Source organism: Hemitrygon akajei, unplaced genomic scaffold (genome assembly GCF_048418815.1).
Source record: "Hemitrygon akajei unplaced genomic scaffold, sHemAka1.3 Scf000158, whole genome shotgun sequence".
NCBI lineage: Eukaryota > Metazoa > Chordata > Chondrichthyes > Myliobatiformes > Dasyatidae > Hemitrygon > Hemitrygon akajei.
The window spans coordinates 281888-298602 of NW_027332044.1; the positions used below are offsets into that span (position 1 = coordinate 281888).

The following is a 16715-nucleotide window of genomic DNA, read 5'->3' on the forward strand; positions in this document are numbered from 1 at the left end:
TACACTGATTTGCCTCAAGACAGCAAGCACCTCCTCCTCTTTAATCTGTTTGTTCCATGACCTCCCTACTTGTTTGCATTGTTTTCATAGACTCCATTCCAGTTTAAATACAGATGCAAAAAAAATTACGTTCGATATCTCTCCCATTTCTTTTGGCTCCATACATAGTCGACCACTCTGATCATCAAGAGGACCAATTTTATCCATTACTATCCATTTTTTTCTTAACGTATCTGTAGATTCTCTTCGGATTATCCTTCACCCTGACTGCCACAGTAACATCATGTCTTTTTTCAGCCCTCCTGATTTCTTTCTTAAGTATTTTCTTTCTCTTTTTATACTCCTCAAGCAAATTATTTCCTCCCTGTTGCCTATACATGTTCTACATCTCTCTCTTCTTCTTTATCAGGTTTCCAATATCCCTCGAGAACAAAAGTTCCACATTCTTATTCAAGTTCTCCAAGGGAAAGACACTAGGACCAAAGCAGTTCGGCACCTGTGTCGTCGCAGAGCAATGTGTTGTCAAATGCCTTGCTCAAGGACACAACACGCTGCCTCATCTGAGGCTTGAACCAGTGAACATCAGATCACTAGACCAATGCCCTATAAACTAGGCCACGCGCCAACACTTTCACCCTTAACCCATGCCCTGTTTTTTATTTCTCCCCTCGCCTCAGCGGAAAAAAGCCTGGTTGCATTCACCCTATCTATCCCCATCATTATTTTATATACCTCTATCAAATCTCCCCTCATTCTTCTGCGCTCCAGGGAATAAAGTCCAAACCTATTCAACCATTCTCTGTAACTCAGTTTCTCGAGTCCCGGCAATGCCCTTGCAAACCTTTCCTGCACTCTTTCAACCTTATAAATATCTTTCCTGTAATTAGGTGACCAGAACTGCACACAATGCTCCAAATTCGGTCTCACCAATGTCTTATCCAACCTCACCATTTCATTCCAACTCTTATACTCAATACTTTGATTAATAAAAGCCAAAGTACTAAAAGCTTTCTTTACAACCCTATCTACTTGTGAAGCCTCAGGAGGGATAAAAGAAGACATGAGGTTACGTTGGCAGTCAGGGTCAAGGATAATCCAAAGAGCTTCTACAGGTATGTTAGGAGCTAAAGGATAGTAATGGATTAAATTGGTGCTCTTGAAGATCAGAGTGGTCGGCTATGTATGGAACCAAAAGAAATGTGAGAGATATTAAATGGTTTTTTTTTTTTGCAGCTGTATTTACTAAGGAAACTAGGGAATTATGTATCTGTATTCCTAGATCACTCTGTTCTACAGCACTCCTCAATGTCCTACCATTTACCTAGTATGTTCCACCTTGATTTTCCATTCCAAAAAGCAACACTTCACACTTGTCTGTATTAAACTCCATCTGCCATTTTCCAGTCCGTTTCTCCATCTGGTCCAAATCCCTCTGCAGGCTTTGAAAACCTACCTCACTGTCCACTACACCTCCAATCTTTGTATCATCAGCAAATTTGCTGATCCAATGTACCTCATTATCATCCAGATCAATGATATAGATGACAAATATCAATGGACCCAGCACTGATCCCTGTGGCACACCACTAGTCACAGTTCTCCACTCAGAGAAGACATCATCCACTACCACTCTGGCTTCTCCCATTGAGCCAATGTCGAATCCAGTTTACTACTTTACCATCTATACCTAGCAACTGAATGTTCTTAACTAACCTCCCATGTGGGAACTTGTCAAAGGCCTTATCGAAGTCCATCTCTGCGGGCCATTCTCTCGCACTCTCAACCCCTCTCCACGGTACCTCTCCCACCCCCAGTTCTCGCTTCCTCACTTTTTCAGCTGCTCAACTTGTGTTTTTTGGTGTCGGTCTGACTCACTTGTCAAAACGGGCTTACTGTGACAACGGTTACTTCTCCTTCCTGAGCTCAGACACTCAAAGGATCCTCGACAGGTTGGACGACTGTGAGGCTTCCATGAATAAGAAACGCACAAATACTGGCTCAAGGGCAGCTTCCCGAAGTGAGTGGGGCAGAAAGACGGAAGGAGGGAGTTTCAATTTGAGTCTGACTCCGAGAGCGTGTGTTGGATTGTGTGGATGTAACCCCCTCTGCGTTTGTCCCTGGGGGTTGGTGATGGCACATTGGGGAGGGAGCGTCACTCTGTGTCTAAGCCCAGGACTTGTGAGACGCTGCACAGGGAGATTCAATCTATGTTTGACCCCGGGAGGGTGTGATGGGCTGGTGTGGAGTGAGGTTCACTCAGTGTCTGATCCTGGGTCGATGATGAGGGAGTCTCAGCCAATTTCTGAACCTGATGTATCGTACGTGGCGACTAAAGCCTAGACCCTCTCTGTGCCCCAGGTTCGTAGAGATGGAAGACAGTTTCATCGTTGTTGCCTTGACTGTGTTCATGTAATTTGTCTATTCCTGTCGAGAGACCTCAGGGCAAACACAGCTGACCATTAACATTCGCTGTTTGAGAATATGTCGAAGGGAGCGCGCAGGTCAGGCGACTCGGAGGAGCAAGGTGAGGGGGTGGGGACGTCTGTGACGCTGGCGTGCTTTGGGAAGGGTGGCGTGGAGCGACCGGCATAGGAGGGAATTATCGAGGCAGCATTGTGGAGTGGGGTGTAGAGAGTGTGGAGTGGGAGGACGAAATGTCATGGGGGGGGCAGTGTTTTGGAGTGGGGTGTAGAGAGTGTGATGTGGGAGGACGGAATGTCATGGGGGCAGTGTTGTGGAGTGGGGTGTAGAGAGTGTGATATGGGAGGACGGAATGTCATGGGGGGCAGTGTTGTGGAATTCTCGTGATCGGGGCGGTGGGGTGGAAGGGTGACTGAGGGGGGAGCGCTGAGACGGCGAAAGCAGGGAGGGTTGTGGGATGGCAGGTGAATAAGGAGTGCCTTGGAAAGGATGGTGTTTAGAGACGGCAATGAGAGATGCGGTGATGAGGGAGCCCCCTAAAATATATTTTTGATCCACTCTCGTATTTTCCATCTCCTCACCCCCTTCACTCTGCACTAACCTTACCTCTTCCCCCCTTCTCTATCCCTTTCCCTCTCACACTCATTCTTTTGTTTCCCCTCTCTTCTCCCCTCTATCCCTCTTTTCCCATCTCATCGACTCTCCCCTTTCTTGTTCTCACTCTCCCCGACCCTCATCACCCCCTCTGTTTACCCTCTAACTATTCTCCCCAAACTGCTGTCTCTCATTCGCTCCTCTCCAACGCCCCGTCCCCTCTCTATCACTCCTTGAACCTCTCTCTCTTTCGTACCCCCTCTCTTCCTGCCCTATCTTTCACGCTATCTGTCCCACTATTCCCTCTCTCACACTCTCTCCCTATCGCTCCCTCATTCCCTCCTCTTTTGCCTCCCTCTGCCGTGAATATTCTGTCCGCTCTCTAACTACCTCCCAGCATCTCTATACCCCTTTTTACCCATTAACTCTTCCCTCTCTCATTGCTCACTTTCTTAATCCTCTCCCCTCTGTCACCCTCCCCCGGACTCCCACTCTGACTCTCCCTCTGCACTCTTTCCCTCACTCTCTCGTTCCTTTTGACTCTTCCATCCTCTCTCCCCCAACATTTCTCCATCCTGTACTTTCTACTCTCTCACCCCTCTGCCTCGCCTCTCAATCCTACTCTCCGCACTGACTACCTCCCTCCCCTCACATCACTTTGCCCCTCTCTCTCCTATTTCTCCTCGTTCTCTTTCCCCAATTCTGCTCCATTTCCCCACCCATCGCCTCTCTTCAGTCACCCCCTATCAACATCTCAATCCATCCATTTCACTCTCTGTCGTTGTGCTCCCTGTCTCGCTTCCCTCTCTTGCCTCCCTTCTTCCCTTTCGCTGTCCCCAACACTCCCCCCCCCCGTCTCTGTACTCTCTTTCCTTCCCTCTGCACCTGACAGTCCCCGATTCTCTATCGCGCTATCTCATACTTGTCTGTCTCTCTCTCGCAGACGATATGACCTCCACCTACACCGATCTGAACATTCGGAAAGTCGAACGCCTCACCAATACACAAGCAGGTCAGTGATGCAACAACGACGTCATTCTGGAGGGCTCACATGTCATACTGCACAAATGGCCAAGTGTGTGATGTATTCTTCTCCACCAGGTCCCTGGCAGCTCGTTCCACAGACTGACCACCATCTGGGTAACAAACGGTTGTCAATCGGCTCGCCAGTTGAATCTATTTCCCCTGTCTCCCTATACCTGTGCGCTCAGGTCCTTGGTTGCCCAGGTCCAGGGGGTATAATTGCGCCCATTCACTCTGTCTGTGCTCCTCGTGGCTTTATATACCCTTGAAAGGTCATCCCTGCGCTACAAGCAATAAAGTCGTAATCAACCCAACCTTTTTCCCTAACTCATCCCTGCAATCCCGGCAAAGTCGTCGTGAATCACCCCGTGCACTCATTTCCAGTTCGATGGTATCTTTCTGGGAACAGGACGACCAACACTGAATACCGTACTCCAAGTGCGGCCTCATCGACGTCCTGTACAACTGCAACATGACCGCCTTACTCCTGTCCGCAATAGACAATAGACAATAGGTGCAGGAGTAGGCCATTCAGCCCTTCGAGTCAGAATTGCCTTTCATTGTGATCATGGCTGATTATCCACAATCAGTACCCCGTTCCTGCCTTAACCCCATAACCCTTGACTCCGCTATCTTTAAAAGCTCTATCCAACTCTTTCTTGAAAGCATCTAGAGAAATGGCCTCCACTGTCTTCTGAGGCAGAGCATTCCATAGATCCACAACTCCATGGGTGAAGAAGCTTTTCTCAACTCAGTTCTAAATGACCTACCCCTTAGTCTTAAACTGAGGCCTCTGGTTCTGGACTCCACCAACATCGGGAACATGTTTACTGCCTCTAGCGTGTCCAATCACTTAATAATCTTATATGTTTTAATCAGATCCACTCTCATCCTTCAAAATTCCAGTGTATACAAGCCCAGTTGTTCCAATCTTTCAACATATGACATTCACGCCATCCCCGGAAATAACCTCGTGAACCTACGCTGCACTCCCTCAATAGCAAGAATGTCCTTCCTCCGATTTGAACACCAAAATTAAACAAAATACTCCAGATGTGGTCTCACCAGGGCCCTGTACAACTGCAGGATCTCTTTGTTCCTATACTCATCTCCCCTTGTTATGACGGCCAACATACCATTAGTTTTCTGCACTGCCTGCTGTACCTGCATGCTTGCTTTCATTGACTGATGCACAAGAACACCTAGATCTCGTTGTACATCCCCTTTTCCTGACTTGACTGCATTCAGATAGTAATCTGCCTTCCTGTTCTTTCCACCAAAGTGGATAAACTCTCATTTATCCACATTAAACTGCATTTGCCATGTATGTGCCCACTCACCCAACCTGTCTAAGACACCCGGCATTCTCCTAACATCCTCTTCATATTTCACACTGCCACCCAGCTTTGTGTCATCTGCAAATTTGCTAATGTTACTTTTAATCCCTTCATCTAAATTATTAATATATATTGTCAATAGGTACGATTCCAGCACCGAGCCTTGCGGTACCCCATGAGTCACTGCCTGCCATTCTGAAAAGGACCCGTTAATCCCTACGTTTTGTTTCCTGCCTCCCATCCAATTTTATATCCATGTTAGTACTCTACTCCCAATGCCATGTGCTCTAATTTTGCCCACTATTCTCCTATGTGGGACCTCATCAAAGGCTTTCTGAAAGCCCAGGTGCACTACATCCATTGGCTCTCCTTGTCCATTTTCATAGTTACAACTTTAATAAATTCCAGAAATAGGTCAAGCATGATCCCCCCTTCGTAAATCCATGATGACTCGAACCGATCCAGTTACTGCTATCCAAATGTGCCGCTATTTCATCATTTATCATTGACTCCAGCACTTCCCCACCACTGATGTCAGGCTAATTTCTTGTTCTCTCTCTCCCACCTTTCTTAAAAAGTGGGATATCAATAGCTATCCTCCAATCCTCAGGATCTGATCCTGAATTATAGAACATTGGAAAATGATTACCAATTCGACCACGATCTCTAGAGCTACCTCTTTAAGTACCCTGGCACACCAGACCATCAGGCCCTCGGGATTTATTAGCCTTCAGTCCCATCAGTCTACCCAACACCACTTTCTGCCTAATGTGGATTTCCGTCAGTTACTCCGTTGCCCAGGTCCTCTGACCACTATTACATCTGGGATATTGTCTGTGTCTTCCCTAGTTAAGACAGATCCAAAGAACTTATTCAGCTCGTCTGTCATTTCCTTATTCCCCATAATAAATTCACCCGTTTCTGTCTTCAAGGGCACAACTTTGGTCTTATTTTTTTTCCCTCTTCACATACCTAAAGAAGCTTTTACTATTCTCCTTGGTATTCTTGGCTAGCTTACCTTCGTTCCTCATCTTTTCTCCCCGTATTGTCTTTTTAGTTATCTTCTGTTGCTCCTTAAAATGTTTCCCAATCCTGTGGCTTTCCGCTCATCGTTGCTATGTTATACTTCTCTTTTATTTTTATACTGTCTTTGACTTCCCTTGATAGCCACGGACGCCCCCTACTCCCCTTAGAATCTTTCTTCCTCTTTGGAATGAACTGATCCTGCACCTTCTGTATTATTCCCAGAAATACCTGTCATTGTTGTTCCACTGTCACCCCTGCTAGGGTATCCTTCCAGTCAACTTTGGCTAGTTCCTCCCTCATGACTCCATAGTCCCCTTTGCTTAACTGTAATACTGACACCTCTGATTTTCCCTACTCCCTTTCAAACTGTAGAATAAAACTTATCATATTATGGTAACTACCTCGGAATGGATCCATTACCTCGAGTTCCCTTATCAAATCCGGTTCATTACCCAACACTAGATCCACAATTGTCTTCTGCTGGGTAGGCTCCAATACAAGCTGCTCTAAGGATCCATCTCGGAGGCACTCCACAAACTCCCTTTCCTGCGGTCCAGTACCAAACTCATTTTCCCAGTCTACCTGCATGTTGCATTACCTTTGCTACATGCTAATTTTAGGTCTTGATTCAACTTGCCCCCTGTATCCAGGCTACTATTTGGGGGCCTGTAGATTACTCATATTAGGGTCTTTTTGCCCTTACAATTTTTCTGTTCTATCCGTACTGACTCTACTCTCCTGATTCTATGTCACCCATCGCAAGGGACTGAATTTCATTCCTCACCGGCAAAGTCACCACACCCCCTCTGCCCACCTGTCTGTCCTTTCGATAGGACGTATTCGCTTGAAGAATCATTTCCCAGTTCTGGTCCTCTTGCAGCCATGTCTCTGTTATTCCTATAACATCATACTTGCCAATATCCAACTGAGCTCAAGCTCATTCACTTTATTTCTTATACTTCGTGCATTCATGTATAATACTTTTCATCCATCACTTCCCTTACTTCACACATTGATCCCTGTTGCACTTGGCCATACGCTCCGAATCCTTCCTGAGCTTTCTGCCCCTTTAATTTTGTTGTCTTTCTTAAGTTTTCTATTTCTCTCTTTTCCTTTAACTATCATAATATTTCCAGTTTTCCCCTCTCCTCCCCCACTTACTAGTTTAAAAACACCCGTCTTACAGTGGCAAACCTGCCTGTCAGAATGCTGGTCCCCCGCCTGTAAAGGTGCAACCCGTCCCGTTCGTTCTTCTCCATCCACACTGCCTGTTGAATTCCTCTCCTCGTTCTGTCTCCCCATTCTCTCCCAGTTTCCCGCCCAGCGCCTTCATCTCTCACCCTATTTCCCCTCTCCATCCATCCATCTGCTGCTCCGTCTCCACTTGTTTCTCTACTCACTTCCACATCTTCCTCAAATTTTCTCCCTGTCTCACACTCCGCCCCACCATTCTCTACCTGTCCCTTGCCCTTCTATTTCTCTCTCTCTCAAATTATCTTCCATTCTGTTCCAGATGGTCTGGATCCCACCTACTCTCAGCTGAACTTTCGCCGAAATGAACTTCTCATCGCTAAGGTTGAAGATCCTCCTTTTGCGTCGAGACCAGGAGAAATGCCAGTGACTGCTCAGGCAGGTCAGAGTTTACATTGATGACGCCATTCTGAATGGATCATGTGCTATACGCACACGTGTACGTGCTAATGCATCTGCATCGACCATTTCTCTAGCAGTTCCTTCCACAGACGGAGTAAGGAATGTTACTCTGGTCCGCAGTTAAACCTCATTCTGCTGTTCTTATCAGACATGCTCCACAATCCACCACTCAATCTCTCTCTCTCTCTCTCATTTTTCTACGCCCATGGAATTTCTCTCAGCGGTTATTTCCCTCTTAACTGGAATGAGAATTGCATATAAAAACACAAAATGCTGGCAGAGCTCAGCAGGCCAGATAGCATCTATGGGAGGAGGTAGTGACGACGTTTCGGGCTGAAACCCTTCATCAGGAGTGAAGTAACTTAGGATGGTCGGGGGGGGGGAGATAAGAAGTGTGGGGAGGGATGAAGTGGAGAGCTGGGAAGTGATAAGCTGGAGGGAAATTGGGTAGGGGGAAGGTGGAGAATTATAGAATTAAAGGAGAAAGAAAGGTAAGGCTGGGGCGGGAGAGATTATAGAGGGGGGGAAGAGAGATAAAGAAAACCAGACTAAAATTATAGATAGGGATGGGGTAAGGTGGGGGGGCGGTTCTGACCTCCCGTCCCTATTCATAACGCAATGATCATCGCTAGAATCTCAGCAATCTCCTCCCTCGACTTCCACGGTAGCCTCCTTTACATTTCGTTCGTTCCAGGCGACTTATCCAACCTGATGCTTTCCAAAAGCTCCAGCACATCCTCTTTCTGAATATCTACATGCTGAAGTTTTTCAGTCTGCTGCAAGTCAACACTTCTATTAGCTAAGATACTGAAGTAAAGTATTCATTAGTAGCTCCTATCGTCTTATTAAATATTGATTGTGATCTTATGGTCGTATGGTCTCTCCACAGCTGCGCAAGAACAACAGTCGAAAGTGAAGATCGGAAATAGGCCGTACCGTCTGATCTGCCTACTCTGCCTAGTTACAGCCGCCCTCATCGTGATAGTGGCCGGTCTCTCGATCCATGGTGAGTGGAACGGGCTCCGTGTGGAGTCAGACCATAAATAAAGAGAGTGGAATGAATTGTTATTGTAAAACATCGCAGTGACAACAACTTCCACCCCCAGCTTACCGTACTCCAATTAAAAACTCCTCACCGTAGGGAAGAGGGATTAGGTCCTGAAGTGTGAGTTTCGGGAACTAGGCAGAAGGGTGATGAACAGGACCTCAAGGGGGGCGTTCTCAGGATTGCTGCCAGTGCTACGTGATAGCGATGGTAAGAATTGGAGGAGATGGCTGTTGAATGCGTGGCTGAGGAGTTGGTGCAGGAGGCAGGGTTTTAGATTTTTGGATCATTGGGATCTCTTCTGGGGAAGGTGGGACCTGTACAGAATGGATGGGTTGCACCTGAACTCGAGGGGGAGCAATATCCTTGCAGGTAGGTTTACTAGCATGTTCCGGAGGGTTTAAACTAAATTGCAAGGGGAATGGGATCCGGAGCGATGGAGCAGTGAAAGAAGTGCATGGAGTAAAGCCAGATCCAATGCATAGAGAGGCTTTGAGGAAAGAGAAGCAGAATAAAGGGTATAAAGGTAGTAAGGTAGAAGGGCTAAAGTGCGTGTACTTCAATGCAAGAAGCATCAGGAACAAAGGTGATGAACTGAGAGCTTGGATACATACATGGAATTATGATGTACTGGCCATTACAGAGATTTAGATGGCACCAGGGCAGGAACGGATTCTCCATATTTCTTGAAGGGGAGAAGCGGTGGCATTACTGGTCAGCACAAGAAAGCGTGGGTAACGTAGCACTATCCTCTTTTGAGTCAGTATTAGTGTCACAGTGTGTCGACAGGCCGACTGGGGGAATGCAATACTGGATCTAGTATTAGGAAACGAACAGGGACAGGTCACAGATCTTTCAATGGGTGAACATCTGGGGACAGTGACCACGGCACCCTGGCCTTTAGCATTATCATGGAAAAGGATAGAATCAGAGAGGACAGGAAAAATTTTAATTGGGGAAGTGAAAATATGAAGCTGTCAGACTAGAATTTTCGGGTGTGAATTGGGATGATAATTTGCAGGGGATGTACTATAGACATAGAACCATAGAACCACCGAACATTGCGGCACAGAAACGGGTCTTTTGGTCCTTGTTGGCTGTGTTGTATAATTTATCTGTTTAGTCCCACTAACCTGCACCTGAATCATATCTCTCCATACACCTCTCATCCATGTACCTGTCCAAGTTTTTCTTAAATGTTAAAAGTGAACCCGCATTCACCAGTTCATCTGGCAGTTCATTCCACACTCCTAACCTCTGGGTGAAGAAGCCGCAACCCCTAATGTTCCCTTTAAACTTTTTCCCCTTCACCCTTAACCCATGCCCTCTGTTTTTTTTTTCTCTCCCCTAGCTTCATTGGAAAAAGCCTGCTTGTCTTCACTCTATCTATATCCATCATAATTTTATACACCTCCATCAAATATCCCCTCATTCTTCTACGCTCCAGAGAATAAACTCCTAATCTAAACAATGTAACTATATTACAACTACAGCACGGAAACAGGCAACCTCAGCCCTTGCAGTCCGTGCCGGAGGCTTATTCTCACCTGGTCCCACCAACCATAACCCTCCATTCCTTTTCTGTCCATATACCTCTGCAACTTTACTTTAAATGACAATAACGAACCTGCCTCTACCATTTCTACTGGAAGCTTGTCCCACACAGCTACCACATTCTGAGTAAAGAAGTTCCCCCTCGTGTTCCCCCTAAACTTTTGGCCCCTAACTCTCACTCACTTTTGTCCTCTTGTTTGAATCTCCTCTACTCTCAAAGGAAAAAGCCTATCCACGTCAACTCTATCTATCCCCCTCATAAATTTAGATGCCTCTTCTCAAGACCACCCTCAACCTTCTAAGCTCCAAAAAGTAAAGACTGAACTTGGTCAACCTTTCTGTGTAAGTTAGCTGTTGAAACATAGGTAACCTTCTAGTAATTCTTCTCTATACTCTCTCTATTTTGTTAACATCTTTCTTACAATTCGTTGACCAGAACTGTACACAATACTCCAAATATGGCCTTAACAATTTCTTGTACAATTTTAACCATACATCCCAACTCCTATACTCAATGCTCTGATTTATAAAGGACAGCATACCAAAAGCTTTGTTCACCAACCTGTCCACATGAGATTCCATCTTCAGGGAAAAATGCATCATTATTCCTCGATCACTCTGTTCTACTGCATTCTTCAATGGCCTACCGTTTACCTTGTATGTCCTATTTTGATTAGTCCTACCAAAATGTAGCTCCTCACACTTATCAGCATTAAACTCCATCTGCCATCGTTCAATCCACTCTTCTAACTGGCCTAAATACCTCTGCAAACTTTGAAAACCTACTTCACTATCCACATCGCCACCTATGTTAGAATCATCTACATACTTACAATTCAATTTACCACCCCATCATTCAGATAATTTATGTATATGACAAATAACATTGGACCCAGTACATATCCCTGAGGCACAGCACTAGTCACCGGCCTCTAACCTGACAAACATTTATCCACCACTACTCTCTGGCATCTCCTATCCAGCCACTGTCGAATAAATTTTACTGCTTCAACATTCATACCTAACGACTGAACCTTCCTAACTAACCTTCCGTGTGGAACCTTGTCAAATCTATTCAACCTTGCTTTGTAACTCAGTTTCTCAAGTCCCGGCAACATCCATGTAAACCTTTGCAGCATTCGTACCTTATTAATATATTTCCTGTAATTCGGTGACTCAAATGGCACGCAATATTCCAAATCTGGCCTCACCAATGCCTTATACAACCTCATCATAACGTTCCAATTCTTTGATATACTCAGTACTTTGATATATAAATGCCAATGTACCAAGAGCTCTCTTTACTACCCTCTCTACCTGTGAGGGCACTTTTAGGGAATTTTATCTGTATTTCTAGCTCTCTCTTTTCGACTGTATTTCTCAGTGCCCTACCATTTACGTGTATGTTCTACCTTGCTTTGTCATTCCAAAGTGCAATACCTCACACTTGTCTCTATTAAACTCCATCTGACATTTTTCAGCCCATTTTACCAGCTGGTACAAATAGCTCTGCGAGCATTGAAAATCTTCCTCACTGTCCACTACACCTCCAATCTTTGTATCTTCAGCACATTTGCTGATCCAACTTACCACGTTACATTCCAGATCATTGATATAGATGACAAATAAAAATGGACCCAGCACTGATCCCTGTGGCACACCACTTATCACAGGACATCTAGTCGATGTTTTGGGATCTCTTGCAGGATGTTAGGGATAAATTTCTCCCGGTGATGAAGATAAATAATGGTAGGGTGAAGGAACCATGGGTGACAAGTGAGGTGGAAAATCCAGTCAGGTGGAAGGCAGCATACGGTTTAGGAAGCAAGGAACAGATTGTTCTATTGCGGAACATAGGGTAGCAAGAAAGGAGCTTAAGAACGGGCTGAGAAGAGCAAGAAGGATAGATGAGAAGGTCTTGGCGAGTAGGGTAGTTCATTCTTCCCGTTATGTGAAGAATAAAAGGAAGACCGGAGTGAAGGTAAAACCGATTAGAGATAAAGGTGGGAAGGATAGCTCATTTAGTTCCGTTGTTTAAAAAAGGCTCAAAAAGTAAACCAGGAAATTATAGGCCGATAAGTTTGACATCGGTAGTAGGTAAGTTATTGTAAAGAATACTAAGAGTTGGGATCTGCAAGTATTTCGATAGACATAAACTTCTTCGAAACAGTCAGCATGGCTATGTGCGTGGTAGGTCATGTTTAACCAATCTATTAGAGTTTTTCGAGGACGTTACCAGGAAATGAATGAAGGGAAGGCAGTGGATGTTGTATACGTGGACTTCAGTAAAGCTTTTGACAAGGTCCAGCATGGAGATTGGTTAGGAAGATTCAGTCGCCAGGTATACATGGAGAGGTAGTAAATTGGATTAGACATTGGCTCATTGGAAGAAGACAGTGAGTGGTTGTGGAGAATTGCTACTCTGAGAGGAAGCCTGTGACTGGTGGTGTACCACAGGGAACAGTGCTGGTTCCATTGTTATTTGTCATCTATATCAATGATCTGGATGATAATGTGGGAAATTGGATCAGCAAATTTGCTGATGATACAAAGAGTGGAGGTGTAGTGGACAGTGAGGAAGGTTTTCAAAGCTTGCAGAGGGATTTGGACCAATTGGAGGAATGGGCCGAAAAATGGCAGATAGAGTTTAATGCGGACAAGTGAGAGATACTGCACTTCAGAAGGTCAACCCTAGGTAGAACATACAAGGTAAATGGTAGGACACTGAGGAGTGCAGTAGAACAGAGGGATCTGGGAATACAGATACATAATTACCTGAAAGTGGCATCACAAGCAGATAGGTTTGTACAGGGATCTTTTGGTACATTGGCCTTTATAAATCAAAGTATTGAGTTTAAGAGTTGGAATGTAATGGTGAGGATGTATAAGACATTGGTGAAACCGAATTTGGAGTATTGGGTACAGTTTTGTTCACCAAATTACAGGAAGGATATTAATAAAGTTGAAAGATTGCAGAGAAGGTTAAAAAGGATGTTGCCGGGACTTGAGAAACTGAGTTACAGAGAAAGGTTGAATAGGTTAGGACTTTATTCCCTGGAGTGTAGAAGAACGAGGGGTGATTTGTTAGAGATATAAAGTGTCGCCTCACCTGGAAGGACTGCCTGGCGACCTGGATGGTGATGAGGGAGGAAGTGTAAGGGCAGGTTCAGCACTTGTTCTGCTTACAAGGATAAGTGCCAGGAGGGAGATCGATGGGAACGGATGGCGGGGGGGGGGGGGGGGGGGGGGTAGGAGTGGAAAATATAATCGCGTAGGTAGCGATCCCTGTGGAAAGCAGAAAGGGGGGGTGGAGTGGAAGATGTGCTTGGTAGTGGGATCTCGTTGGCGGTGGCGGCAGTTACGGAGGAATATACGTCGGACCCGGAAGCTTGTGGGATGGTAGGTGAGTACATATAACATTATGATAGATATACATAGAGTGAATGCCAGCAAGCTTTTTCCACTGAGGCCGGGGAGAAAAAAACAGAGGTCATAGGTTAAGGGTGAAGGGGGAAATTATGGGGACGAATGTTCCCTTTAAGCTGAGAGTGCTGGGAGTGTGGAATGAGCTGCCAGATGAATTGGTGAATGCGGGATCACTTTTAAGACTTAAGAAAAACCTGGACATGTATATGGATGAGAGGGGTTTGGAGGGATGGGGCCCAGGTGCAGGTCAGTGGGACTATGCAGAAAAATGGTTCGGCACAGCCAAGAAAGTCAAAAAAGCCTGTTTTTGTGCTGTAATGTTCTATGGTTCTATGTGCCCTAATACTGCGGAAGAGAGCACGGTCCTCACTGAATACTTATCTTCGGTATTCACCAATGTGAGACAATATGATGACGGTGAGGACAATATGAGGGACGTTGATATCCTGGAGCATGTTGATAGTACGGGAGAAGAGTTGTTGGAGTTCTTAAAATTCATTAGGACGGATAAGTCCAAAGAGCCTGACAGAATATTTCACAGGCTGCTCCACGAGGAGAGGGAAGAGATTGCTGAGCCTCTGTCAAGGATATTTATGTCCTCGTTGTCCACCGGCATCCAGCCTGGGGAATATTCCGTCAGGCCCCGGGGACTTATCCGTCCTAATGTATTTTAACAACTCCAACACCTCCTCTCCCTTAATGCCAACATGCTCTAGAACATCAACCTCACTCATATTGTCCTCTCCGTCATTAAGTTCCCTCTCAGTGCTGAATACCGAAAAGAAGTATTCATTGGGGAGCTCGATCACTTCCACAGCCTCTTGGCCCATCTTCCCACTTTTATCTCTAATTGGTCCTATCTTCACTTCTATCACCCTTTTGTTCTTCACATAACTGAAGAATGCCTTGGGGTTTTTCTTTGCCCTACTCACCAAGGCCATCTCATGCCCTCTTCTTGCTCTTCTCAGCTCCTTCTTAAGCTCCTTTCTTGCTATCCTATATTCCTCAATAGCCCCATCCGATCCTTGCTTCCTAAACCTCATGTATGCTAGCTTCTTCCAGCTGACTATTTTTTCCATCTCACTTGTCACAAACGGTTCCTTCACCCTACCATTCTTTGTCTTCCTCAGCGGGACAAATTTATCCCTAACATCCTGCAAGAGATCCTTAAACATCGACCACATGTCCACAGTACATTTCTCTGCAAAAACATTCATCCCAGCTCACACCCGAAAGTTCTAGCCTTAAAGACTCATAATTTGCCCTTCCCCAATTATAAATATTCCTGTCCTCTCTGATTCTATCCTTTACCATGATAATGCTAGAGGCCAGGGAGCAGTGATAACTGTCCCCAAGATGCTCACCCACTGACAGATCTGTGACCTGACTCGTTCGTTACCTAATACTAGATCTTTTATGGCATTCCCCCTAGTCGGCCTGTCAACATACTGTGACAAGAATCCATGCTGGATACGCCTAGTAAACTCTGCCCCATTTAAACACTTTGAACTAATAAGGTGCCAATCAATATTAGGTAAGTTAAAGTCACCCATGATAACAACCCTGCTATTTTTGCACCTTCCCAAAATCTGCCTCCCAATCTGATCCTCGGTATCTCTGCTGCTACCAGGGGGTCTATAGAATTCCCCCAGTAGAGTACCTGCTCCCTTTCTGTTCCGGACGTCTACCCAAACTGACTCAAAAGAGGATACTGCTGCATTAACCACCCTTTTTGCAGCTGTAATAATATCCTTACCAGTAATGCCACCTCTCCTCCTCTTTTCCGCTCTCTCTATCCCTTTTAAAGCACTGAAGTCCAGGAATATTAAGAATCCATTCCTGCCCTGGTGCCAGCCATTTCTTCGGAATGGTCACTACATCACAATGCATCACCTTTGTTCCTGATGCTTCTTGCATTGAAGTGCACACACTTTAGCCCTTCAACCTTACGATCTTTAAACCCTTTATTCTGCTTCTCTTTCCTCAATGCCTCTCTATATTTTAATCTGGCTTTACGCCATGCACTTCTTTCACTGCTCTATTCCTCCGGGTCCCATCTCCCTTGTAAATTATTCTAAACCCTCCCGAACCATGCTAGCAAACATACTTGCAAGGATATTGCTCCCCCTCGAGTTCAGGTTCAACCCATACAATCTGCAGACGTCCTAACTTCCCCAGAACAGATCCCAATGATCCAAAAATCTAAACCCTGCCCCCTGAACCAACTCCTCATCGACGCATTCAACAGCCATCTCCTCCAATTCTTACCATCACTATCACGTAGCACTGTCAGCAATCCTGAGAATGCCACCCTTCAGGTCCTGTTCTTCAGCCTTCTGCCTAGTCCCGAAACTCACACTTCAGGACCTCATCCCTCTTTCAGCCTATGTCGTTGGTCCCAATATGTATCACGACTTCTGGTTGCTTTCCCTCTCGTACCAAGATGTCATGCACCCGGTCAGATTCATCCCGGACCCTGGAATCCGGAACACAGCAAATCATGCGGGTTTCGTTCTCACGTCCACAAAATCTCCTGTCTGCTCCTCTGACTATAGAGTCTCCAATGACGATAGCACTCATCTTCTCTGTCCCATCCTTCTGCACCACAGGGTCAGACTCAGTGCCAGAGGCCCTGC

The 16715-nt window shown here is 45.6% G+C and overlaps 1 protein-coding gene across 3 annotated transcripts in view; it reads left to right on the forward strand.

Moving 5' to 3' along the window:
• Window positions 1–16715, forward strand: part of LOC140724066 (uncharacterized) — a 51490-nt gene that overhangs the window by 23198 nt on the left and 11577 nt on the right. For 2 of the 3 annotated variants that reach the window (XM_073038550.1, XM_073038551.1), the window contains exons 1-4: window positions 2368–2524; window positions 3959–4027; window positions 7915–8034; window positions 8944–9060. In XM_073038550.1, coding sequence (XP_072894651.1) covers window positions 2482–2524; window positions 3959–4027; window positions 7915–8034; window positions 8944–9060 — 349 coding nt within the window. In that variant the 5' untranslated portion in view covers window positions 2368–2481. Of the gene's footprint in view, window positions 1–2367; window positions 2525–3958; window positions 4028–7914; window positions 8035–8943; window positions 9061–16715 lie in introns of those variants that run through there. The other variant, XM_073038552.1, reaches the window with a different exon arrangement.